The 26,364-nt window shown below is 35.8% G+C and overlaps 2 protein-coding genes across 3 annotated transcripts; both read left to right on the top strand.

Annotated features, from left to right (window-relative positions):
- The first annotated feature begins 1,115 nt into the window (after positions 1-1,115).
- Positions 1,116-8,764, top strand: LOC114296729 (acetyl-coenzyme A carboxylase carboxyl transferase subunit alpha, chloroplastic). 2 transcript variants are annotated; one of them, XM_082916817.1, is made up of 11 exons: positions 1,144-1,355; positions 2,883-3,323; positions 3,459-3,533; positions 4,008-4,115; positions 4,209-4,369; positions 4,827-4,941; positions 5,048-5,202; positions 5,606-5,657; positions 5,740-5,808; positions 6,747-6,824; positions 7,529-8,764. In XM_082916817.1, the coding sequence occupies exons 2-11, from the start codon at positions 2,943-2,945 to the stop codon at positions 8,546-8,548; spliced, it is 2,214 nt and encodes a 737-aa protein (XP_082772943.1). In that variant the 5' UTR covers positions 1,144-1,355; positions 2,883-2,942; the 3' UTR covers positions 8,549-8,764. The 2 variants fall into 2 exon arrangements, with proteins under 2 accessions (XP_082772944.1, XP_082772943.1); XM_082916818.1 differs by lacking the exon at positions 3,459-3,533 and having other exon boundaries at positions 1,116-1,355.
- Positions 8,765-15,657: 6,893 nt separating this feature from the next.
- On the top strand, positions 15,658-25,866 carry LOC114296730 (DEAD-box ATP-dependent RNA helicase 8). Its single transcript, XM_028241053.2, has 10 exons — positions 15,658-16,357; positions 17,149-17,209; positions 21,841-22,075; positions 22,739-22,977; positions 23,685-23,936; positions 24,012-24,192; positions 24,711-24,799; positions 24,881-24,954; positions 25,065-25,187; positions 25,553-25,866. Exons 1-9 carry the CDS (start codon positions 16,077-16,079, stop codon positions 25,141-25,143), a joined length of 1,491 nt encoding a protein of 496 aa, XP_028096854.1. The 5' UTR covers positions 15,658-16,076; the 3' UTR covers positions 25,144-25,187; positions 25,553-25,866.
- Positions 25,867-26,364: the final 498 nt, after the last annotated feature.

The raw sequence follows: 26,364 nt of genomic DNA on the forward strand, positions 1-26,364 counted from the left end.
TTTGGCAATGGCTTTGAAGGATGATTAAGCATTTTTATATATTCTCCACCAAATATATATAGATTTTTTAGGCAAATCCAATGTAATGTAAAATTGGGGCAAATCAAAATCAAAATCCTCCTAAACAGATGAAATCAAAGTCAAAGGCACAAAAATCTTAACAAATCAGGGCATATATATATACATATATATATATATATATATAGAGAGAGAGAGAGAGAGAGAGAGAGAGAGAGAAAACTGACCTATGCAGACAGATCTGTCGAGAAGACGGAGAGAAGCTGCGCTCGTCGGGTCGCTGAGGTTGTAGAAGCTGCGTTCAATCTCGATCGTCACTGGGGTTGGAAAGTTGTGCTCGTCGGGGAGCTCGTCGAGAGAGAGGCACAACAGAGAAGAGAAATGAAGAATAGAGAGAGAGTCTTCAAACGTATTGTGAAAATGAATTTGAAATTTGAAATGAATGAGAAAGAGAGAGAAACGGGCAAGTTTGCATCACATTTCCACGTTGACAGCCATGTCATTAGTGCTGATTTAGTGATGAACTTTGAGTGGTCGGAAGCATTTTTAAAAAAATTGTATTTGAGATGATAGTTACTTTTTTCTTCTTTTTTTTTTGTAATTGATTTGATAGGTGTGATTATAATAATTTAGATGTAATATTTTATCTTATTAATTATTTTAATCAATTTTATATTTATTAGTTGTTTTAGCCCAAAAAAGCCACAAATCTAACTTTCCAAACATCTCCAAAGGCCTTGAGATCAATTTTTTGAGCAAAAATAGTCAATAAAAACAAAAAAAAAGATGTTAAAATAATTAATGAAATAAAATGTCACATTTCATCCATCAACCAATCATTTTTTTTCTCATAACCATCTATTAAATTATAAAAAAATTTCACAAATCATTACAAATATAACATTTTTTCATCTCATATATTCAATTAAAATAACCAAATTTCCAAACGAGATCAAAATTTTAAAAAATTGTAATTCCAAACTAAATTAAGTTACCTTTTATTGTTCAATTTAATTTAATTTTAAGTTTTTCATAATTTGATTTGATTAAGGTTAACTAGTATTTGATTTTGATTTATTTTAAAATTAAACCAAACTAAACATGTCTCACCCTAGTTGCTCCCGCGCTACTGTTCGCCGCATTCGAGTGATTTTACCGAAATGCCCAAAGAGTAAACAACACGATCAGCACGAACAATTAACAACCGATCCCTGGACATCTCGACCGTTGGTTCTCAACCCACTTTCCTCTCTGCTTGTCTTCTCATCAGTGCTTTGTTTATAGTGCCCACTAAAAACGATTCTAGCTGATGAACCCTAGTTTCCAAGACTCTTTTGGTATGTGGGTTTGATCAATTATCTGCTTTTAAGCTTCTCTCTTCCTCTATTTTCATGTATATGTATGTGGATGTTTCATTGATTTCAATTTTTTACTGTGTTTTTGTAGTTTTGGCTTTGCCAATTAGCTCAACTAGTTATGTATCTGTGCTGAATTGCTAGTTTATTTTGCAATTTGTGATGTTTCTTTCTTTTGTTTCTTGTTTACAATTGCATAAAATCTGCATTTTGATTGTATTAAAGTTTCATTGATTTCAATTTTGCATAGTCCACACTAAGCCAATTTGTGTACTGTTTGTTTGTACTTTTGCCTGTGTCAATTAGCTCAACTAGTTATATCTGAGCTGAATTGCGAGTTCATTTTGCAACTTGTGGTGTTACTTGTTGGAATTTATGGGTCTTATAGGCTTATTTTGGGCTAACTATGAATCCAAATTTGAGTGGAGCCCACACGTCTTTTGGGGTGGGTCCAAAGAGGTGACGTGTTCCTTGACGCATGGCAAGTTATATGGTGAAGACGGTTCGTCAAAACCATTTATGAGTGAATGGGAAGTTGACATCGTTTTCGGATTTGTGGAATGGACAATTAAAGTGTAAAATGTGCATTTCATTTATAGTCCCATATTGAACTTGAAGAGAGCTTGTATGTGTTTATAAACTCTAGGTGGACAAACTTGGGTTGGGCCCCAAGGGCACCCCAAGTTTGTAGAAAGGAGGAGTTATGGATAAAGTGAGCCTTGACTCAAACTACACGCACGTGCGCCGGCCGCCGTCGCCCCGGTATGATTGTGGATCGGGGCGGTTCTAATATTAATTTTTTGGACAATATTTATTTGAATTTTTTCAAATTCTTGTGAGAAAAATTATTTGAATTTCTAAACGAAATTAATTTAAATTTTGCACCAAATTTTTTCTGTCCAAACAGTGCCTCTTCCAGTCCTTTTCCAGTAGATTCAAAATAGTTTTTTCAAACTGTTTTAACAGAGCTGCATCGGACATATTCAAACCTGTTTCAACAGGTTCAATTCAAACCTTACCTGTTCGGTTCAAACTGCATCTGTTCAGATTGAAATTCATACATGTTCGGCCCTATAAATACCAGGACTTCTCCAGCAGTTTGATGATCCTGAAAAATCTAAAATTCTCTTGGTTTCCTTCTGGTTTTGCTATCTTGTGTAAATTCTCTTCATATTAGTTTTTTAGGAAAAATTCAGAGAGTATAGAATACAGGTTCTAGTTCGCCGTACAAGTTGTTTGGAGTGCTACTATAATCTGTGTAGATCATTGTATCCTGAGAGATAGACGTCATTTATCCGTAAGCACCGAAGCGGGGCGAATTTGTCTTAAGGACAGTGTCACACACTCGACTTGATCAATTTTGTACTTATTCATTTCGATAAATAAATTATGTTAGTAATTTATTTTTTGATTTGGTTTCAAGTTGTTTATTTGACACAGAAGATTGTTCCAACATTACTTTCTTTGTTTCTTGTTTACAATTACATAAACTTCTGAATTGGAATGTAGGGATGTAATACTTGAAAACAAACAATTTTGAATTGTCTGCATAGTGGGTTTGGAGTTGGGATGACTACAATATCACTGATAGCTGGCAACGGTGCGAGGGGAAGAGGAGGTGAAGACTTGGGTTCTCTGTTTTGGTCGCATTTACATTTTGGCAATGAGTTCCTGGCAAGTGATTCACCGATAAGTTTGTTTAGAAACTTAAATGGCAGTTGGTGGAGGGATTTGGGAGGCTCCAGGATCAGACGGGGGTGCAAATTTTGCGTTGTTGCAAAGGTTAGAAAGGGGAAGAAGCACGATTACCCGTGGCCCGATGATATTGATCCAAATACCAGTGCACCCTTGACTTACCTCTCTTACTTCAAGCCTATGTCAGAGAAACCCAAACCAGTGACACTTGCCTTTGAGAAGCCACTGGTTGATTTGGAAAAAAAGATCATTGAGGTGACTTGATTTAATGTTACTAATGGCAACTTCAAATATTCATTTTTTCATCCTAGTTATTTTAATATTTGGGTCGCGTCCTATTATCAGTATTTTTTTTTTTTTTTCTCATTTAGTTCAATGTCTTTCTTACAGGTACGCAGAATGGCTGAAGAAACTGGTTTGGATTTCAGTGACCAAATTAGTGCTTTGGAAAACAAGTATCAACAGGTAACTAGAATTTTAGCTAATTGAAAATGTGCTTTTATTTTTTAGATCACAATTGTTCATAGTTTTGCTCATTAGGTAGTTGAGTTCTATGAAGTATGAATCCATTTGCATATAATCCTTCTATCAATGCATTGATAACAATGGAGTGTTAGTGCTTTGCTTCTCTATCAATCATTCCAAAAAAAATTCACTAAGTGTTTGGTTTCACAAGGGATATATTGATAATTAACTTATTAATTTATGTAATCAACATTACCAATCACCAAAGATTCTCCTCCCCTTTATTATTTTCCAAATAATCCTATTTTCATAAGTTGCTTACGTGATTGACTTGATCAAAGCTGTTAACTAGACACTATGCATAAAAGTGTATAATTTTTTTTTAATCATTTGATTTTAATTTATCTAGTTACAGAGATTTTTCAGTGGAAATTCATCCAGTTCCAACTGTAAGATTTTCTGACATACATGCAGGCTCTTAAGGATTTATACATGCATTTGACACCCATACAACGCCTTAATATTGCTCGACATCCTAATAGGCCTACTGTTCTTGATCATATCTTTAACATCACTGAGAAGGTATATCTCTATGTTTTTCCTTATCGCATATCATTTTTTAATAGCAATTCCTACCTACATATAGATTCTTAGTAATTTATGTTTGTCATCAAGTGGGTGGAACTCCACGGAGATCGTGCAGGCTATGACGATCCAGCTATCGTGACTGGCATTGGGAGCATGGATGGCAAAAGCTACATGTTCATAGGACATCAGAAAGGAAGGAACACAAAGGAAAATATTGCACGTAACTTTGCAATGCCAACTCCTCAAGGGTATGTTTCTAGGGTTATAAATTGATATTGGAAACTTCGAGTTTTATTCAATATTGAAGGAACTTTTGATCCATTTGATTAGTACTTTTTATTATTATTATACTGGAGTTGAACAGTCAATCTAACAACTGACCCTTTCCTTGCGGTATATATATATGAACAAAACTTTGAGTTTGCTTGGCCCTTTTCGTTTCCTCATTTTTCTTTTCTTTTTTTTTTCTTTAAAACTTGGACCTAGTCTTGAGACCTTTTTTTCTTCTCTTTAATCACTAATGGAACATGAAAATTACTCCAGTCAACTTGTAGCCTAACCTCATGATTTTTGGTCTATTTGATAGATTCTGAAAATTGTTATCAGCCTCACATTTGGTTTTATTCAAAAAGAATAATCTTTTTATTTTTTGGAACAAAAGAATAACTATGTTTGCTGAAAGCCTGAAAAATTGATTCGATACAGTTATAGAAAGGCTTTGCGCATGATGAAATACGCCGATCATCATGGTATTCCTATTATTACCTTTGTTGACACACCAGGAGCTTTTGCTGATCTCAAATCTGAGGAACTTGGTCAGGTAGGTCGAGGACTGTGTGTCTTACAACGCAAGTTATGCCATTTTAGGTATACCCTGGTCATGGATTAGTACTAGTTTTTATAAATAAACAACTTTTTATATGCAGGGTGAAGCAATAGCTCACAATCTGAGGACAATGTTTGGCCTTAAAGTTCCAATTGTAACAGTTGTAACTGGAGAAGGTGGCTCAGGTGGTGCTCTTGCTATTGCTTGTGCCAATAAGTTGTTTATGCTGGAAAATGCTGCATTCTATGTTGCAAGGTAATCCATAGTCCCTATTAGGTGTTTTTCTTGGTCCTTTGTTCATAAAATTAGTTAACGAAGTGAACAAAATAATTAGGAATTTTCCCCCAATGAAACGAGGTTCTTAACTTACTTTTCGTAATTAGATCAATGAACAAAAATGTTGTGATTATTTTGCAATTTCATGAATTTTAAACTGCACAATGTTTTCATTAACCAAATGTACTGTTCAAACGGCTGTAATTTATTCCCCTTCAGCAAGCTCATCCCCCTTTCTCCACCGTGAGTGTAATAAAAACGAAAAATGTAGGCTTCGTGGTCACCAATGATTATCTTCCTTGCAGCTCTAAACCGTGTTGCATGTTACTGTATTCCTTGATTTTTATTTGATTTCTTTCTCAATGTTCTTTTCCTGTACCAGTCCCGAAGCATGTGCTGCAATATTGTGGAAGTCTTCCCAAGCAGCTCCTAAGGTATGTGATGAATCTGATAATTTTAGTTTCCAGAAATATAGAATCATCTTTGTTGATCAATGTTGGGTGTAAATTTCTATAGGCTGCTGAAAAACTGAAGATAACTGCTCAAGAACATTACAGGCTCAGAATTGCAGATGGTATAATTCCTGTAAGCACATGGGTCTCTTATCATGTTTACAGTTTTTTTGTAATTTTTTTCATTTGTTTCGAAGAAATGAGCTGGAAATAAGAAAATCAGAAGTGGAATCATATGAAATGGTCAGATGTGAAAAATTTTGTAGGAGTTAAGATTTTTTTATTTAAACTGAAATTTAACGAAGCAGATTTATTTTTTCCAAGATCAATGATACAATTTGTGGAAGGGAATGGAAGTTGCTATGCTTTTCAGGAATGCCCTATTTTGCAAGACATACATAGTTCCAAACTTTTGATTTTTCACACATCAAAAACTTTATAGGTTAGAACCACCTTATTGATTTTATAGAGTAATAATATACAATACAGAAAATCATATAAAAAACACATACAGATGATTTGGGGAAGTTTTAAACCATTCACTAAAAAGCAAAGAGCCTTGAGAATGCATTTAATTACAATATTAACATTGCCACATTATTCTTGTGCACAAAAATTCTGGTGACATAGCATTTTCCGATTTTATATAATCCCCTCCACATGCCCTAGCTATTTTGCTGCTGAATATTTTCTTGCCAAGTATATGCACTTGAACCTTTTGAGAAATAAATGGAAGATCATAAATGTTTTTAATCTTATTTTAAAATTCAACATAGAACCAACTCTCCTTTTAACCCTTTTTATTTCCTTTCCCTTTTTGTTTAGGCATACATAGTTTCGGTTGACTAAAACTGCAGCACATAAAACTCTTTTTTTTTTGTTTTTTTCCCCAGATATTGCAAATTTTATCTGTCCATTTTAGAAATAAATTGAAAATTCTAATTTCTTGGCTCATTTAAAATCCAACCAAGAATCAACTCTTCTTTTTACTAGTCTTATGTTAATATATCTGCTATTTCATAATTCCATTTTTGTTTGTATTGATTTGCTGATTCATTAAACAAATCACAGGAACCTCTCGGTGGTGCACATGCTGATCCTGTGTGGGCATCTCAACAGATTAAGCATACCATCACTCAGGCCATAGAGGTGGATGTTTAACCTTTATACGTGTCACAAACTTCCTAATCGCAGGGTGCTGAAAATTGTTCTATTCAAAAGCAAAAACTCCGTAAACCTTTATATACAGAATCAGAGTAAATAAAACATTAGTCCCAGCAAAAATGTAGGAAATTACAGAGGTTTCAAAATGTAGGAAGTTACAGAGGTTTCAATGTGTTACACATATATAAATTTTCTGTTTGTTTCGTATACTAGTATGTATATATATGTGTATATATATTAGCTTGATTCTGCGGGATCAAAACATTGTTAGAAGTTCATTTTAGCATGCTACGCAGTTCCTTTCTTATAGTTATCCATTGTGTTCATGTGGTCGGTTTTCCCCTAAAAGGTGCGGAAACTTGTTTCTGTCATGTTTTTTTTTTTTTTTAAATTTTTTGCATTAGGAAGAGGTACTAACATGTCCCGTTAATCATTATGAATTTATACTGACAGTGTTCTGCTTAAACCGTCCAATATTCTAGAAAATTATTTGCAGTTTTTGTTACTAACTAGGCTTTCTCTTCTGTTATATATATATATATATATATTAGAGGGAATCATAAATAAGCGGAAAGAAGTGAAAGTAATGCCACAATTCCAGTTTTCGTAACTTTTTTCGTTAATTTTCACTGATTCGCAATTCTCCCTATTTTTTATTGCAATTAAAAGTGATGCTGTTTTGAATCCAGGAGTTGACAAAGATGGATAAAGAAGAGCTGCTCCGCCACCGGATGCTCAAGTTTAGGTCAATTGGAGTTGGAGGTTTTCAAGAAGGTACGCCAGTGGACCCCAAAAGAAAACGCAGCATGAAGCCATCCGATATTAATACAACGACAGATGATATTGAGTCAGATCTTGAGAACCTCAAGAAGAAGATTCTAGAAGCAAAAGGACCCTCCGATCCAATTACAATCCAAACAATTGAGAAGCTCAAACAAGATTTAGACCAAGAGCTATACAAAGCATTCATTTCCATGGGCTTGCAGGATAAGATTGAGGCGCTAAAATTGGAGTTATCTAAAGCACCCGATCACCCTACAAATCATCCCCTTAACCGGGATTTAAAGGAGAAAGCTGACAAAATAATGCTAGAATTCAAGCAAAATTTGTCACGACCTGGGGCTTACCTTGGGTTAAAGCAAAAGCTTGAAAAGCTAAACACGGTTAGTAGGCTCATTGATATGAAAGAGAAAAGTGAGAAACTGAAAGAAGAGATTAATCAAAGAATCCCGGCAGACATAAAAGCCAAGAAGGAACTTTTGAAGAAGGCTCGGGAAAGGTTATCGAAAGGGGATCCATTGGATTCTGAATTAGCAGAGGAAGTCGAGAAAGCTAAGAAAGAGCTCGAGGAGGTTCTGAAGTCAGCTGACTTGGAAATCGTTGGAGTGATCGGGCGAAAAGGTGTTTTTGCACTTCCTAATTTGAAAGAGAACGTGGTGAAGGTGAACGAAGAGATAAGCAAGGAGATTGAGAGAGCAGTGAATGAAACTGGTCTGAGTAGGAAAATTGAAATGTTGAGGGAGGAGTCTGCAAAAGGATCAAGTTCAGGGAAGGTAAAAAAGTTGGAAGCAGAGATCAAGGAGGAGATAGTTTCTGCTATGGAAGTTGTGGCATTGAAGGAAAAGGTTGAGAATTTGAGAGCGGAATTGGAATCATCCACGAAAGCTGTGACTGGAGGTAAGGTTGGTAATGATAATGGAAGATACTGACACTAAAACTTGTTTTTCACAAATTGATAGAGGGAAAGAGGAAGAGTACACAACATATATACTTGGTATGTATAGTATTCAACTGGAGTTTATAATTCCTTGCATATAATTTGTGTATTTCTCAGTGTTTAGATGTTGATTGTTGTATGGCATATATCTGATATTATATGTATTGCTTCCATGAGTTTCAAATATATTGGACATCTTTTTGCTCTTGATTCTTGATTAGATGATGTTCTGAATAATTTGACAACTTTGGTTGTGGATGGTTGGCAGTTGTAGCTTTGATGCTTTTGCTAGGCAAAGTTTGTCTTTTAAGGCCATGTTTGTTTTTTGGATTAGGCTGATTGTGATTATGAAAAGTGGATGGGATTATTAATATGGCGGTATAAGTTGGAGATGTAGGATTAACTGCATTTGTGTGCTAGTGTGATAATATTAATTTGTTAGGATTAAAATTATGAAATTACATAAAAATTCTCATTACATAAAAACTGACTGTTATTTTTGTAAATGAATGATAAAATAATTTTTTCTATCTCCAATCTTATGGGATTCAGTTAAAAATAAATAAATAAATAATAATAATAAAAGATCTTATGGGATTGGATTATCCCATGCGAATGCTAATCCGGTCCTTTGGGAGAATTCGTAATCGCATGCCATTTTATGATAACCAAACACGAGTTTGATAGGGCTTGCGAATTATTAATCCAATCCCACCTCTAAGATGTTAATCAAACATAGCCTAAATTTATTTGTTTTATTTATCTTAAAATGAGTAGTCTCTATTTTCACAATTTTTTCACATGCATCCATAATATATATATATTTTTAAAAAATGCACAATTTGTGTAACTTGCTGCCCTGATAAGAGGGCCATCCAGTATTGGTGGTGGTTCTTTTCAAGTGATTTCACCAGTATCATCTAATTCTGTCTTTTCTTCCTGGTTGATAGGCTTGGATGTCATTTAATACAAATATTTAGATCCTTATTTTTGTGGCGGTTGACATGATGTGGACATTTCTTTAAATCATAATAGATAAATTTAGTGGGAGTAGGTGACTTGGCACTTACAAATCACAATTTTCTTGGGTGCAAGCTATTTTTTATTTGAAAAATGTTTGGGAGCACTAATTAGTGCTCCTACTAATTAGGTGGCAGTGAGTCTTACTATTAATGATGTGATGTTTTGGTCTTGGAGTTGTATTTTTTTTTTTTTTTTTTTTACTTTTTTAATGCATTAGTGCTATTAGTGGTGATGTTTTTAGTGGGATGAATCATTGTTGTTTTTATTTTATAAATCAGGTTGGCAACCAATTATTTCGGGACTTGAGTCTACGGATGTTATGATGACACTTCAGAGCATTTTTTTTTTGTTCAAAAAAAAAATGAATCTATTTTTTATTTTATTTTTTTTGTGCATGTAACCGATCTCATTTGATGGGACTTTGATTTTGTTATTTTTTTCGTGCATATAAAAGTAAAAGATAGATTATCTGTGATGTAGGAGTGGTGGGTCTGGTGACTCATCAACCAAGCCTCCGTTTGGCAAGAGCTAAACGGGGCTTTTTTGGCTATTTTAGCCACAAAAAACAAAATAGACTATTTTAGTCACAAAAAACAAAATATCACATCCAACCCATAATCATTACATTCTTCTCTCACAAAAAAAAACCAAAAAAACCAAAAAGTCAAAAAACCCTTCCCAAACCAAACTTTTTAGCCCAGGCTAAAATAGCCAAAAAAGTCAAAAAGTCAAAAAGCCAACCCACTTCCCAAACGGAGGCCAAGAGTGTTCATTTACTGCATACTATTTGGTCTTCATCTCCACATTAGTTAATATCTATATCGGCTCTGCTACAGAGCCCGAAACCCTTTCGAGCCAATTTGGCTCGAATTTGAGAAGAAGGAGGAAGAAGAAGAAGGGAAGGAGGGGGAGGGGGAGGGGGAGGGGGAGGGGGAGGGGGGGGAAGGACTGGAGGGGGCCTAAAAAATGGAGGAGGAGGGACTGAGGCGAGGACGCGATCGGCGGTGGCCGACGCGATCGGAGAAGGCAACGCGATCGGCGGCTGGAGGCGACGCGATCGGAGAAGGCAACGCGATCGGCGGCCGGAGGCGACGCAGGCGACGCGACCTCTCTCTCTCTTTCTCTCCCTCTCCCTCTCCCTCTCTTTCTCTTTCTTCCTCTGCAAATGCAGAGGTCGAAAATGGCGGAAAAAAAAGAAAAAAAAAAAAAAAAAAACGGAATGCCCAAAACGACGTCGTTTTGGGCATTCGGGGCATTCGAGCCAGGTATTTCGGGCCCTCAAACATTTTCCTATCTATATTAAGTGAGGGGTAAATTTAATCTCTTGAAACTTTTACCACATGTAAATTAAATAATAATAATAATTATAAAAAAATCCCTTACACCTACACACGTTTTTCATGATAGTTTAACTATCATGGCAGTTTCAAATTTTGAAAATCAAAATTTTAAGTTTACTTTTAAATTTAAATGATAATATGTTACATTTGTGCACCCTTCTAATAAACATAAGGAGGAGAGTAAGAAAATTCCAAATGCTCAAGCTTCAAACTATTCTACAAAATTATGTAATCTTTTCTTCTAAAATACAAATTATAAATCTAGAAGGGTCCAAAGCTAATATGGGAGTTATTATAGAGTGGATGCTAACGTTCGAATCCCATGGTTTGTGAAAAAAAAAAAAAACACTCCAACAATGTGTTATTATGTTTAATTTATCATGATAAAAAATTTGCTATATTATTTCTAACAAAAATTTCATACCAAATAAATTATAGGATTGCCATTAACACTTATCTAATTTTTTTAGACCCCTCATTTCTTTGAACCCTACCCTAAATCTTAAATTTTAATAAGATTTATTTGAACACCCCATTTAATACAAAATTTACCTATATTCATAATATTTTTACACCCAAGTGCACACCCATTCAATTTTGCACACCCACTCCTTCCCCTGTTGATGACGGTCCATCTCCTATTGAAGAACACTGACGATCTCTTGCTGTTGAAGAACACCATTACATTGCATCGAAACTTGTTGGAAAGAAGGAAAAACCCTCATTGTGGCTGCAAATCGACTCAACAATGTGAGGGAAAAACCCTCACTGTGACAGAAATTCAGCCCACCATTGCAGCTGCAAATAAGAAATTCCTCTAAGGTCATGTTCGGTTCAACATTACCGACTATCTGCATTACTATTTGGAACCCATTTATTAAAGTAAATGTTTGTGTTCAATACTATGTTACCGAACATAATCTTAATAGTTAGCAAATCAGTATTGAACAGCTCGAACAAAACAACAACGTTTAAAAACGATTGAGAATGTTAATGCAATACAGATAGATTTACCAATGGAACGCCAACCTCATCAGAATTGTTGTCATCGTTCTTCATTACTCTACAAGGTGAAATAACTGATGAAGAGCAATACATTGGACTTGAAAAGAGCTTTCCAGTTCAAGATTTCTAATTCAAGAGGGTTTATGATGGTAATGAAGATAATACATTCAGGGTTTAAAATGATTATGAGGAGTAACAAGGTTAGGATTTATATTGGTTGGTTATGAAGAGTAATATGTTTAGAGTTTAGAAATGTGAAATACGTATAGTTGGAGTTGGAAGTGGGGGTGGAGGTGGAGGTGAGCATACAATATTGTAGAGTGTTAGTTCTTATTGATAGATGAATTTCATTAACTGATGTCTTTTAATATAATTTTACTTCAATATATAATTGTAATGAAATTTTTTTAAAAATTGAGAAGTTCAAAAACTTTAAACAAGGGCTAATTGCAACTCTTAAATTAAGGCCAAGTTGGTAAGTTTGGCGCGTACAAATGTAGTGTGCTACCAAATTCCACTCTACTGAATTCTTTGAATTAAATTCATGAATTGGAATTATTTTGTTTAAAGATATTTTTATCAAACCATATCATTCTGATATTGTAAAGTGCTAAAATATAATATTAACACAATGTATTAGAGGACGTATAACCTGTATGAAAATATCAAAATGATTTTGTTAACATCAAGCTTGAAATGATTATATTGTTTTTAAATAAAAATGTATACCACAAAAATATAAAATAATTTTAAATTTTCTTAACTAATCTCTTGAGACACTGGTTAAAGGGCTGGTTTGGAAATTTGGATATTTTAATTGATTTGAGTGGTGCTATTAGCACTTCATAAATTATTTTGAGCCCTCATTTTTTAGTTTTTTTTTATTATAATAATAATCTCAAATGATATTACCAAAAATGATATTAATAATTTTGAGATACCCTATCTCATAACTAAGCCCATACATTCACTACATTATGAGTTAGGGTTTATGAGAGCACTCACCTCCATCACCACTCATCAATCTTTCCCAAATCCCATCTTCAAAACCTATCCATCCTCAAAATCTTGAAAACTTTTTGGCGACAATATTCCGGCGGTAACGGTGACAACTATTTGATTAGTTACACTTCTTCTACAATGATAATGAGTGGAATTTTTTCAGGCAATCATAACTCTATAAGACGAGGAGTACAACAATAAAAGCTTAGAGGAAATTTATAGCTTTAATAATGTTCTTAACTCAGAGGAGATTGACCTTGTAAATATAAGTTTTTAAAAAAAAAATTACAAAAATAATAAAAATTGTTCGTCATTTTTTTTTGGGACTGAACTCCCAAACATATGATCAAAATTCGAGAACATATGCTTGAACATTGTTTATTTGTTCGGAAACAGGTAACCAAACATTTCTTATTTGTTCGGGAATATATAAATAACTGAAACTTATGGAGATCAGAGAATCATAAAAAAACAATTTTGAATCAACAACAAAAAATCATACGGTTATTTTCTCAAGTCATGAACAAGTATGTAGAGAAGAAATCGTAATCACTTTCATAGGTTTTGTTAGGATTTTGGGGAGAGAGGTTATTTGGGGTATGGGGGTATGCATTCAATTGAACGGGTAGAATGTTTTTACAAAGATAATTTTGGTATTATTTGGAGAATAAATTTTTTTTATAAGGGTTTTAGAATTGGGGAAATTACCCACGGGTCCTATTTGAAATATGTGGACACCATTTAATCCAACAACTTTTTGAGTAGACCCAAAAGTCCTACTTTCCCACCTCTCTCTCTCTGCTTTTTGCCTCATTCTTTACGTTTTTCTCTCACTCTTTTTTTTTGCGTTTTTCTCTCATCTTCTTTATCATGGACGACGACCGATGATCACGTTTTTCTTCATTGATCGGGGTTCACCGGTAACCACTAACCATCGAAATCAACTCGTTGACTTCACCCTCACCGACGGCGAAGAAGATATATTTACGACGAAGAAGATGGGTAGATATATCAGATCTAAGTAGATCTACATCAGATTTGGCTAGATTTAAACAAAAAATAGTTGCGGAGTACAATCCTCTCTCTATATCCGCCTCTCTCCTTCGATCTTACTTTTTTTCTACATTTTCTCTGTTATACACTTTTTTTTTTCTGTTCTAATGGAGAAAATTTTCAAATTCTGAACAAGTAGTTTTCGAGTTTTAGTTACAGGCGGTGAAAACTGTAAAATTTTGCAGTTTTTAATTTTTTTGGTGCTAGAATGAATCATGGTTTAAAACTGTAAAATTTTACAATTTCAAATTTTTTTGGTGTTGGAATTAATTATGGTATAAAACTACAAATTTTTTTCATAACATTATTTAGAACTGTAAAATTTTACAGTTTCATAACATGTTTTTCAGTTTGATTAATAAGGATAAATGCTTAATAGATTTTTGTTTTGAAACTGTAGCATTTTACAGTTTCAAAACTTACTTTTCAGTTTGATCAATATTGGAGATTATTTGCTTAAACGTTACAAAAATTGAAAAATAGCATATATTTTTTTCTATTGTTGCTGTTTTTTATCGTTTCATTTTTTCTTTATTTTAGTTTATCAATATTTAACGCATTTTGCTATTTTTTTTTGCTCTAATTTCTTCATTTATTCTTTTTTTTTTTCTCGGCAATATTCTAGACATTTTGGTGAGTCTCCAGCGATGTTCTTAACGTCCAGTGAACGTTCTGAACATTCCGGCGACTTCCATTAATGTTTTTAACACTCCGGTGAACTTCCGGCGATATTCCGGTGACTTTCCGACAATACTCCGCCGACTTCCCGGTGATGTTGAACATTCCGACGAGTCTCCGGTGACCGTTTGACGGAAGTCCGACGGTAGTAAGATATAACAATGTCTGTAAATTTAAAAAAAAAAAGAAAGAATTTTTTTGGTAACAATTAAAAATGTGTAGGACTAATTGGTGCAAGTGTTTTGTTTGAGAATTAGATAGGCCTTGAACTTTGTATATGGGACTTATTGGTAAGTTCCCCTTTAGAACTTATAAAGGGGGATCCAAATAGGGGAGCTCCTATTTACACACACCCATTCTCCTTTTTACATATTTTTTTCAATAAATAATTGGTTCGGAAGTAGATTTCCGAAAATAAGCAATTGGTTCGGAAGTAGATTTCCGAAAATAAACAATTGGTTCGGAAGTAGACTTCCGAATTTTTATTATTTTTTCGACATTCAACTTCTGAATGTGTTTATTTGATGTCTATAATAATAATTTCACTTGAAAAAAAATTTATAATAATTTTTTTTTTTTTATGAAGTGTGTGTAAAAAGGGGAAGGTAGATGTGTAAATAGAAGCTCCCTCCAAATAAATGAAGAGTCCAAAATAATTAATGGGGAACTAATAGTAGTACTCTTAATTTTTTGACTGTTTTAACTTAATTAAAAAAAATTATATTTAAGATGATAATTAACTATTATTATTATTTTTTTTGTAATTAATTTGATAATTATAAAAAATAAAATAAAATAATTATAATTTAAATATAATATTTTATTTTATTAACTATTTTAGTCTACTTTACTTTTATTAATTATTTTGGCCCCAAACCATCTTTCCAAGCAACCCGAAGTGACTTGCACACATATCAAAATACCCAAAAGGAGTCAACTGCAATCTTTAAAACCTCTATACAGGTCTTATGTAATTTACCTAAATTAACGGTAGCAATTTAGAAATATTGCTAAATATTATAATCATTTAGCAATTTAATAAATATTCTCTACGATGCCCTAGAACGGTCGCATCGTCCATTTCTGTTCCCCCCCTCTCTCTCTCCCTCTCCCTCTCCCTCTCCCTCATATCCGTTTCTCTCTCTACAACTAGGGCTCGAAACCTCCAAAAACACGAACAAAATCATTCAATTTCTCTACGATCACATCATTTTCTTCTTCGATTCCTCTAACTCTCTCGCAAAAATAGTGGCTTTTTTATTGCCCACGATTTTGCCTCGAATCCTCAGAAAAGCCATAGCTATATATTCGATCTGTAGCTTCGCAATTGTGTATAATTGTTATTTCATAGATTCGTTACGTTTTTTTTTTGGTTCGAAGATTCGATCGAATTGTTAGGGTTTTGGTTCGATCGTTGTGATGAATAATACGCGAGGACGATATCCGCCTGGGATGGGCGGCGGAGGAGGTGGCCGTGGTGGTGGTGGCATGCATGCTAACCCTAACTTTCAACCTAGGAACTTTCAGCAACAGTATGTGCAAAGGAGTCCAATGCAGAACCATTTACAGTACCAGAACCAACAACATCATCATCATCAGCAACAACAACAACAGCAGTGGCTGAGGAGGAATCAATTGGGAGCCGAGTCGAGTGTTGTCGAAGTTGAGAAGACTGTACAGTCGGAGGCTGTCGATTCTAGGTATGGAGACTCTGTTTTAATCTTCTAGTACGGAGCATGAATTAAAAAAGAAAAAAAATGCATGTGCAGTTATCAATGCTTGTGAATTTTGGTTGCAGTAATGAATCAAATTTGATTGTTGTTTGTGTTATTGTAAGGGTTTATGATGCTGAATGGTATGTATTGATTACGTTCTTAGTTGTGGAAATATAAATAGCTTATTTTCTAGGGCTGTGTTTGATTGGAGGATTTGATGATGGAAATGGAAATGGAAATGGAAATGGAAATGGAAATGGAAAGGGAAAGGGAAAGGGAAAGGGAAAGTGAAATAGAAAGAAAAGAAAAGGTGGGATTGCATTTCCCTCTTCTTTTCCTGTGTTTTCTATTATAACCAAACAAAAAGTGGGATTGCATTTCCTTTTCCCTTTCCATTTCCCTCATCAAATCCTCCAATCAAACACAACCTAAATGAAATGAATTACTAAACGCATGATGGTGAGAGTTAATTGCAAGCTGCAATGTTTTTGGGTTAGAGCTGGAGTGAATTGGATGGTTGCAAGTTGAAAATGTTTTGAACAGTGTGAATCTTCACTCTATTTTGTTTAATTTTTCATGTAAACTGACTGGTTGTATTGTGGACCAAATTATTTTCTTTATAGCTCAAAATTTGTATTTGGTGCAGAAAGCATTGGGAACTAGTCTACATTATTTATTGGACTCTATGTATCTTTGCTTTATATCAAATCTGTGTGCTATTGTTGGTGTGCTTAACATGTGATCTCGACTCGCGTTTTTATTGTTTTTCCTCTCAGTTCACAAGATTGGAAGGCACGGTTAAAGATTCCTCCACCTGATACTCGATACATGACTGAGGTATGATTATGAATTCTTGCATGAATGTTTTTAATTGTCATTGCCATAATGTTTCTCTTAAATCATCATTTGGGGTTTTCCAGATCCAGAGTGCATGTGTTTGTGCAATGTATTCTTACTATTGTACTTTGATCGTTATATTGTCTTTGCATTTCACACCATTTGACACTGTTTGGTAAAATATCATAGCTTTTAGCTGGAGTGACTTAATGCAACACTCATTAAGCGTCCAAGGTTGTGTTTAGCCTGATGCCTTGTCAATTGTATTAAACCCCTTCTAAGTTATTGAAATAGAGCTGAAGATCTCAATCAGTGTTGTAATGCTTGCCTACAAACTCCATAGTTCTAGGGAGTATGCCAAGCTGCCATCTAATAGATCATGACTTTGGTGAATATTCTTCTTCTATTCTATGTTATATATATTGATCATCAATGATGCCTGTTTGTTTCTAGGGATTTTTTGATTTTTTTTAATGTTTCACTTGTTGCATTTGTGATCTTACTTGGTTTCACTCGAATAGGGGCATTAAAAGAAGACAATGATAAATTGATAGATGTGAACTGTTGTATGGCCAGTAGAAACCTATTCTGCAGCATTTGAGATGTAATTTTCACAAGTCAATTAATTCTTCACTTAGTTCACCCTCTTGTGGATGTTGCTCTGAAACCTTTCTTTGTACATTGAACAAATTAAATAGTTTCATAGAAAGATGAATATATGTAATGAGTCCTAACAGAAGTGTTCTACCTAGAGAACTCCACTACTATCCACCTACTCTCCACCTACTTCACCCACTTAAACCTACTCCACTAAACCTAACCCACTACACCACTACCACCTCACCTACTCCACTAAACCTAACCCACTACACCACTACCACCTCCACTTCACCTACTCCTTACCTACTACACACTCACCCTCTTCTATATATAGGAATCATGAATCATTGTAATATATATCAATATAAATCAATCAATAATACAATCAATATCTATACAATTCTCTATTTCTCTTTATACATTAAATTTCTACATGGTATCAGAGCAAGGTTAAGAACTTAGTATTTTTCGCTTCACCGGCGGGCGGCAACCTCGCCTTGGCCGCCCGCCGGACCTCAACCTAGTCCGCTGGAATTTTCTACACAGACGTCGACATCAATAAGCTTCAAATTCTTCTTCTTAGCGACACACGTGTTTACCTCTGTCACGAAGCGCCTTGTAAGCTTCAATGACCAGAACCACCTCATTTGCAGACTTGGCTAGCCCATATTGCTGGTTGGGATGAGTATAGGCTAACTGAACATCGTCTCCGATCTGCATAAACACCGCTGATTGATTGAGAGAGAAATCTGCTGCTGCTGCTATTATTTCCCATGCTCATCATCAAGTTCAACAGCTCCACATGCTATCAATGCCCGACAAGCTCTCTCAACACACAGGCTCTCTCTCTTTCACCAGTACGGGGACGATAATTTCCTCACTTTACAGGGCAACTCCGATTCGATGACCACGTCGCAGCAGCAGCAGCCACGGGAGTCACTTCTCCATTCACACTTCCAGTAAAGATTATTGCACGCTGGACTCATTTCCAGCAACGGGCTGTTATGCTGTTTACAATTCTCCGTCAACTCTCATGTTTCTCACCCAATGGAAGTCCCATATCTCAGCAAGAGTGTCATTCATATGGGTCCGGTGTAATTGATGATTTTATTGAATTCAGACACAAGCTGCGTGAACTTGAAACCGTGATGCTGAGACCACTCTCGAGCTCTCTCTCTTCCTTTTGGCAGTTTGAAATCACACTTCTCACTCTCTCTCTACTCAAGCCCATGTGATAAAGTGGAGAGAGAGGGTGTTGGGTTTGCAGATGAGCATGTTTTGTGCTGGTGGAGATTGGTTTAAAAATAAAAAAGGGGGATGGGTGTGCAAAAGGTGTTGGAGGGATGGGTTGGAAAGTAGACATAGTGCTGGTGGGACCTCCCACTAGCAAAAGCAAGTTATAATCCTAATTACCCTCTCTCCACTAATTCCTTTTATTCTTATTATTATTATGAACAATCTCAGAACCCATGTGCTCTTTGATCCCTTTTATGACACTTTCTTTATTTTATTATTTTATTTTATCTTTAAAAAAAAAAAAAAAAAAAAAAAAAAAAAAAAAGCCACCCACGTGGGCTTGTCCACTCTCTTTCTTCCGTTTGATTTCCAAATCTATTATTTTTATTTATTTTCTCTAAACCCCTTTTTTTAATCTCTTTCAAATACCCATTTTTATTTTATTATATACTCAACATTCCCATCATTCTTTTCCCCACTCCAATATATTATACTAGCCTTCATTGATTCCACGGGCTTCCACCACTTCATTTTATTTATTATTATTATTCTTATTTTCACCACCAAAAAAAAAAAAAAAAAAAAAAAACTACATTTATTCCAGTTGATTTTTCTACATTACCACACCTCCCATTCGAGTTTGCAAAAACACACTTGTTTTATTCATATCAGGGATTCACCCCGCTCACCATTCCAAACCCAACACACAAAAAAAAAAAAAAAAAAAAAAAAAAAAAAAAAAAAAAAACATAACATAACAAACACCAAAACATTTGTTTTCTTTTCTGCAGACGGCCACCCACCGACCTCACTTCCACTACTCTGCCGCCGGTCTCTTCTTTTTGCCTCCGTCCTGGGCGGCCCTTGCCGGTGTTGCCTTCGTGTCACCCACTCCACTGGGCATGATCACTACTCCCTGCTCCTCCACTGCAGCATATGGCGGCCCTCCAAATCGGAACATCACGGTGGCCTTCCGCTTCAGCTCCTTGTTTTCTGTCTTTAGCACACTTATCTCTGCTCGCGCATCCTTATACATGCGTTGGAGCAGAGCCAGCTGGGAGTTTAACTGTTGAACCTCATTTGTCCTACTCTGCAGCCGGTTCGACAAATTTGTAACCGCAGTCATAGTTTCAACACAGGACTTCAATGTATACTGATTAGCTTCAATATCCGTTTGCACTGCCATTTTTTGCTCCACCGACCGCATCGGAAAGTTCAACGGAGCAAAACCAGAGGTGTTTGGTTGAGGTTCACAGGCCACCACACCAGTTATCTCTCTTGTTGACTCGTTGAGGTTGGGAAAGAGAGTGAGCAGACCACGGGAAGAAGAGGCTATGTTCTGGGTAGCTGAACGGGAAGAAGAAGCCATGTTTTTGGGTTGCTGAGTGTTTCAGAGAAGGGTTGGTTACAGAATGTTACTGAGAACGAAGAGGTTTCAACTGGTTTGTTATGCTTCCAAGCCTCAGATTTCGCTTTGGTTTATAAAGACAGAGACGACGAGGCCGACACGCGCTCTGTCAATCACGTGCATCGCCGCGTGTCAGGCGCCCCTTTTGATGGCTCGACGCTTTCTGTCGGGCACGTCTTTTGATGAAGTGGGCGCGCCTTTTGATGGCACGCCTTTTTATGGATTGGGCACGCCTTTTGATGGCACGTCTTTTGAAAGATTGGGCACACCTTTTGAGGGTGCGACTTTTTTTAAGGGTCCGACAAGACTCTGTAAACTGTCCCGACATTGATTCCGGTTAGCTCCTTCAAGGGTCCGACAAGACTCTGTAAACTGTCCCGACATTGATTCCGGTTAGCTCCTTCATGGGTCCGACAAGACTCTGTAAACTGTCCCGACATTGATTCCGGTTAGTTTCTACAAGGGTCCAGCAAGACTCCGTAAACTGTCACCACAACTGTCACCACATTGTCTGCTACAACGGTCCGACATGACCCCATAAACTGTCTTCTACATCGGTCTGACACCGCCATCCAGTGTCCTCTACACCGTTATGACACCACCATACAGTGTCCTCTACAACGTTATGACACCCCCATACAGTGTCTCTTATCCTCTTTTATTTTTATGTATTTTCTTATTTTGTTACTCTCTCCAAACTCAAGTTGGTTAGTTCCTATCCCCCTTGAGTTTGCGGGGGCTGTTAAAATCCACCTACTCTCCACCTACTTCACCCACTTAAACCTACTCCACTAAACCTAACCCACTACACCACTACCACCTCACCTACTCCACTAAACCTAACCCACTACACCACTACCACCTCCACTTTACCTACTCCTTACCTACTACACACTCACCCTCTTCTATATATAGGAATCATGAATCATTGTAATATATATCAATATAAATCAATCAATAATACAATCAATATCTATACAATTCTCTATTTCTCTTTATACATTAAATTTCTACACATAATATGGTTGAATATCGTCATCTGCATAGCAGGGTGAAATAAGTGATGGCATTATGTTGCTTAATTCATCGGATACGCTGAGGGTCCTGCAAAAATACAGTATTGAACATTCTGGCTAAACTTTTCAGGCTATAGCTGACATGCAACCTTTGTGGTATATTTTTGAGGTTTTAGTTAAAACACTAAGAAGTGATGTCAGATGATGTTAGACACTCTTAGATAATGCAATTCTTAGTTTGATGGTTTAGCTATCTATGTCATGTAGTGATGAGGCATTCTTACTGTTCGTAAATACTTGTTGGAGATGCAGCCTTATGTTTTTACATAGATTTTAGTCCTGATTAGTATTTTCCCTTTTTTTTTTCCCAGGATGTGACAGCCACTAAAGGAAATGAGTTCGAAGACTATTTTTTAAAACGTGAACTACTGATGGGAATATATGAGAAGGGGTTTGAAAGACCGTCTCCTATTCAGGAGGAAAGTATTCCTATTGCACTAACTGGAAGCGATATTCTTGCAAGGGCCAAAAATGGAACTGGAAAAACTGCTGCCTTTTGTATTCCTGCGTTGGAAAAAATTGATCAAGACAACAATGTTATCCAAGGTTTTTTTATCTCAACCATTATTGTTTATGGATATGGAATATACTTGACCAATGTGCTGCATATAGGAACATGTTTGTTATTATAAAATATTTATTGTTGGCTTGGTTGCATACTTTAAGGGCATGTGGCTGGAAGTGTCTTCTTACTCTTTTTCCGAATTCCACTACATGTTCAATCCTGGAAGAGAGGATTCTGCTAATGTCAGCCTTAGTCAATTATGCATCTACATTTTCAGTACATTGCATCTGGAAATATGATTAACCCAAGTATGCCATTGAGGGTCAACAAGGGATAACTACCAATATATGCACCCACCCTCGCATGTTTGAGGGTTGATTAGAAGATATTTTTCTGAGTGAGTTCCCAGGCCAGTATACATTTTGGCAGGCTTAAAGTTGGTGTCCAGTGTCCTCTAGATCCACATCATGACAAATGCTTGCCATGTGAAATGTATAATTGTGTGGCTTGCCACAATCGTGGATTTTCAACTTGTGTTGGTTGATTGCGGATCATGCATCTTTCCAGGGTTGTGATACTTGATTTAGTTTATTATGTACTCACATAATTGCGTGTATTCGATGCAGTATGTATTTGACCTTAACTTTGTTAGATTGTGTTATTATGGTGTTTTACCTGAGTAATGTTATGTCTTTTTTGTGCAGTCGTCATACTTGTTCCAACACGAGAATTGGCTCTACAGACATCCCAAGTTTGTAAGGAACTTGGGAAGCACTTACAAATTCAAGTCATGGTTACCACCGGTGGAACCAGCTTAAAAGATGACATAATGCGTTTGTATCAACCAGTTCATCTACTCGTTGGAACTCCTGGAAGAATACTAGATCTTGCTAAAAAAGGTGTTTGTGTTTTGAAAGATTGTGCAATGCTCGTCATGGATGAGGTACAATATATCATATCTCGATTTCATCAATTTCATTTATGATTTAACATTGTTTTGTTAAGCCTAGTTGTCGTTGTTGTGTGTGTGTGTGTGTTGCTTAAGAAAATTAGTGAAAAGGTTTTAAGTGTACAATAGAAGAGAGAAATTGTTTAATTTGATTAAGTCTTTGTAATTTACAATGGTGAATATATTATGGACTTGTTGTGATGTTCTACTTGTTTTATTTATACTTGTAGTTGTCAAATATTGATTTCGTTGAGGAGAATCAAGTTTTAGATTACGTCAACCTCGAAAAATTGTGGGAAGTATCATTTAGTTCTCTATTATCGATAACAGTGTTTAGCAATTTACGGTGGAGTTTGAGTTTGAGGCACCACCAGTGTTTTCTGAAGAGTTTGTTACTTTAGGTTTTCGCATGGGAGAACAAAATTCTATGGAAGACATTGTCTTTATCGTTGATGTTTGGGGATTTTCACATTTATCTTGTATTAGTTAAGATCGAAGTCAGGCCTTTTATGGGCCCTTCTTAATACTTTATACTTGTTAAAGACTAAAAGTTGGGCTTGTATAAAAATAAGTTAGCATAAGTAGATTCGAGGTCTAAGTGAAGGAGTTTGTGATTATTCTGATTGTATTATTTCTCATGTTCTGCTTGGTTTAACAATTAAAATGAAAGAATCTAATGGCATTTGGATATATGCTTTCAGGCTGATAAACTGTTGTCTCCAGAGTTCCAACCATCAGTGGAGCAGCTGATTCGATTTCTACCTGCAAATCGTCAAATATTGATGTTTTCAGCCACATTTCCGGTTACTGTTAAAGACTTTAAAGATAGATATTTACAGAAATCCTATATTATTAACCTTATGGATGAGCTTACTCTGAAGGGTATAACACAATTCTATGCTTTTGTTGAAGAAAGACAGAAAGTCCACTGCCTAAACACTCTTTTCTCAAAGGTTTGTCCTCTAACAGGATCGTGCATAATTATTTGCTCTTTTTTCATGGATATATTTTAATGTTGCTATCTACAGCTTCAAATCAACCAATCAATCATTTTCTGCAATTCTGTGAATCGGGTAGAACTTCTGGCCAAGAAAATTACAGAGCTTGGTTATTCTTGCTTCTACATTCATGCAAAGATGCTTCAAGATCATCGCAACAGAGTATTTCATGATTTCCGTAATGGTGCATGCAGGAATCTTGTCTGTACAGGTATGGTATTGACAGTTTCTGGTTTCCACCAGTACTATACTATTGCTGTGTGGGCTACATGCATATTTTGTCTATATTATATTGATGAAGTCACTATAGATTGATGTCCATGGATAACATGCATATGTACAATTGTACAACTGTAACATCTCATGTAGTGTAGAACTTTTTCACTTCTATGTCTGTTAACTTCTTTCGGTATCCACATTTTGCAAAAGCCCATCATATGTCTGTCACGCTTGCGGAATTGTCAATTTATTGGAATCATATCAGAAGTTTTACAGTAGACAGAAAAATGTGAATGTGTGGGCTATTTTGCCACTAATTTCTGATCGACTTGAAAGCAAGTGTGATGGGCATGGAAAGAGCATGCAATTCAACAGTGGGTTGTGAAAATTGGGATGGGTCCATGATTAGAAAGTTCTGCACGGGGATTATTTTCCCAAATCTTACTAGAATTTGTTGTGTGTTTAAGATTGTTGTGCTCATTGTTTCTTTTCTTTGGGATGTGATTGCAGATCTATTTACGAGGGGGATAGACATTCAAGCAGTCAATGTCGTGATTAATTTTGATTTTCCTAAGAATGCAGAAACTTATCTTCACAGGGTGAGGTTGAGACAGTTTTCCTATTGGACAATACTCGTGTGTAGTTGTGTTATTTCTCATCTATTTTCATGTTACTCGTAGGTTGGTCGATCAGGGAGGTTTGGACACCTCGGGTTAGCGGTGAATTTGATCACTTATGAGGATCGTTTCAACTTGTATGTCTATTGTTCCTTTGTACAAGAATAAGAATGTATTCTTCTTCTTCATCTTTGTTTTTTTTTTACATTGGAGCTCCATATTAAGTTTCTTGTACCCTTTTCAACAGGTATAGGATTGAGCAAGAACTCGGAACTGAGATAAAGCAAATTCCTCCACATATAGATCAGGGTATTTACTGCCGGTGATCTGTGGTGGATTCCCACTATATGGATCAATGGTGGCAATGATGGTGAGCGATTGACAAAAAAATATAAATTAGTTTGATGAAAATAAGCACCAAAAATATATTTTTAAAATTTTAAAGTTAGTTTTGCCCTAAAAAAGAGGCATGAAAATGATGTGTATTCTTTTCTCTTTTTTTTCCCCACCAAACTAGTTTTTAGTTTAAGGGCATGTGAAAATAAAACCAAACAAGGTTAGGATCCTGCATTGAATCACGAGTTGTACTCTCTTTAAGTTCTGGCATTCTTTCATTTGCATTTGTGCCTGATTTTGCCCTCCTAGAAATTCACCAATGTTTTTTGTTGCATATGTAACCATGATGTATCAATTTACCAATTGATATCTTATTTCATTTGTGTGCCTTATTTCTAGGACTGACGGGGATGATGGTTCTAGATGTGGTACATAACTCAGCATCCGAGGGTTCATTATGGAAACAAGACCGGTTTGTGGAAGACTTTGGTTTGGTTTGACAGATACAAAACCCCTTTTGAGTGCTTTTCTAAGATTTCTGGCTTTTTTATAGTCCTGAAACTTATACAGTACCCAGATTGATGCTGGGTTCACTTAACAGTTGCCTTTGATTTCATTAACCATCTCGTCTGGTAATGCTTGCACTTAGACTAGTTTGTCGCCATTGAATGGTATGTTTGCTTCGTGCATGAAATCTATGCTCTTCTTCCTTAGTTATTTAGTTTCATTTCATCCCTGTATTTTAATAATCAAAGCATCAATTTGTCGTTATCTCTTAACCGTTAAGGGATGATTTCTATCATTAAACATGTTTAGGCGGTGAAGAGGCGGAAAGTTGGGGTATTTGAATTTTTACCACAAGGGACTGACTAGCTTGGGCTGCAAAACCAACCAAGCTACTCAAATTTGACTTGTTCGGTTGGCTAAAGTTTGTTATATGTCGGTTTGTTTTACAGTCCTATCCCTAGCTTTAGGCCCTTTCTTTTGGTTGGGCGGTTTGGTTGGGCAGGTGGTGATTTTGGAGTGAATTTTTACTCCTGATAATTTGTTGAAAATGGGAAGTTTTTATTTTATTTCTGTAATCTTTAGAAAGGGTGAGTTCAAGGAAGCAAAAAGGCTGAAATGGTACATCTCCTTGTGGTAGATCACTCATTGGAGGTGGAGGTGTGGATGCTTTTGTTTTTGTCATTTGGGTATTTTATTGTGTTCTG

This window comes from Camellia sinensis, chromosome 2 (assembly GCF_055761805.1).
Source record: "Camellia sinensis isolate YWXY chromosome 2, ASM5576180v1, whole genome shotgun sequence".
Taxonomy (NCBI): Eukaryota; Viridiplantae; Streptophyta; class Magnoliopsida; order Ericales; family Theaceae; genus Camellia; species Camellia sinensis.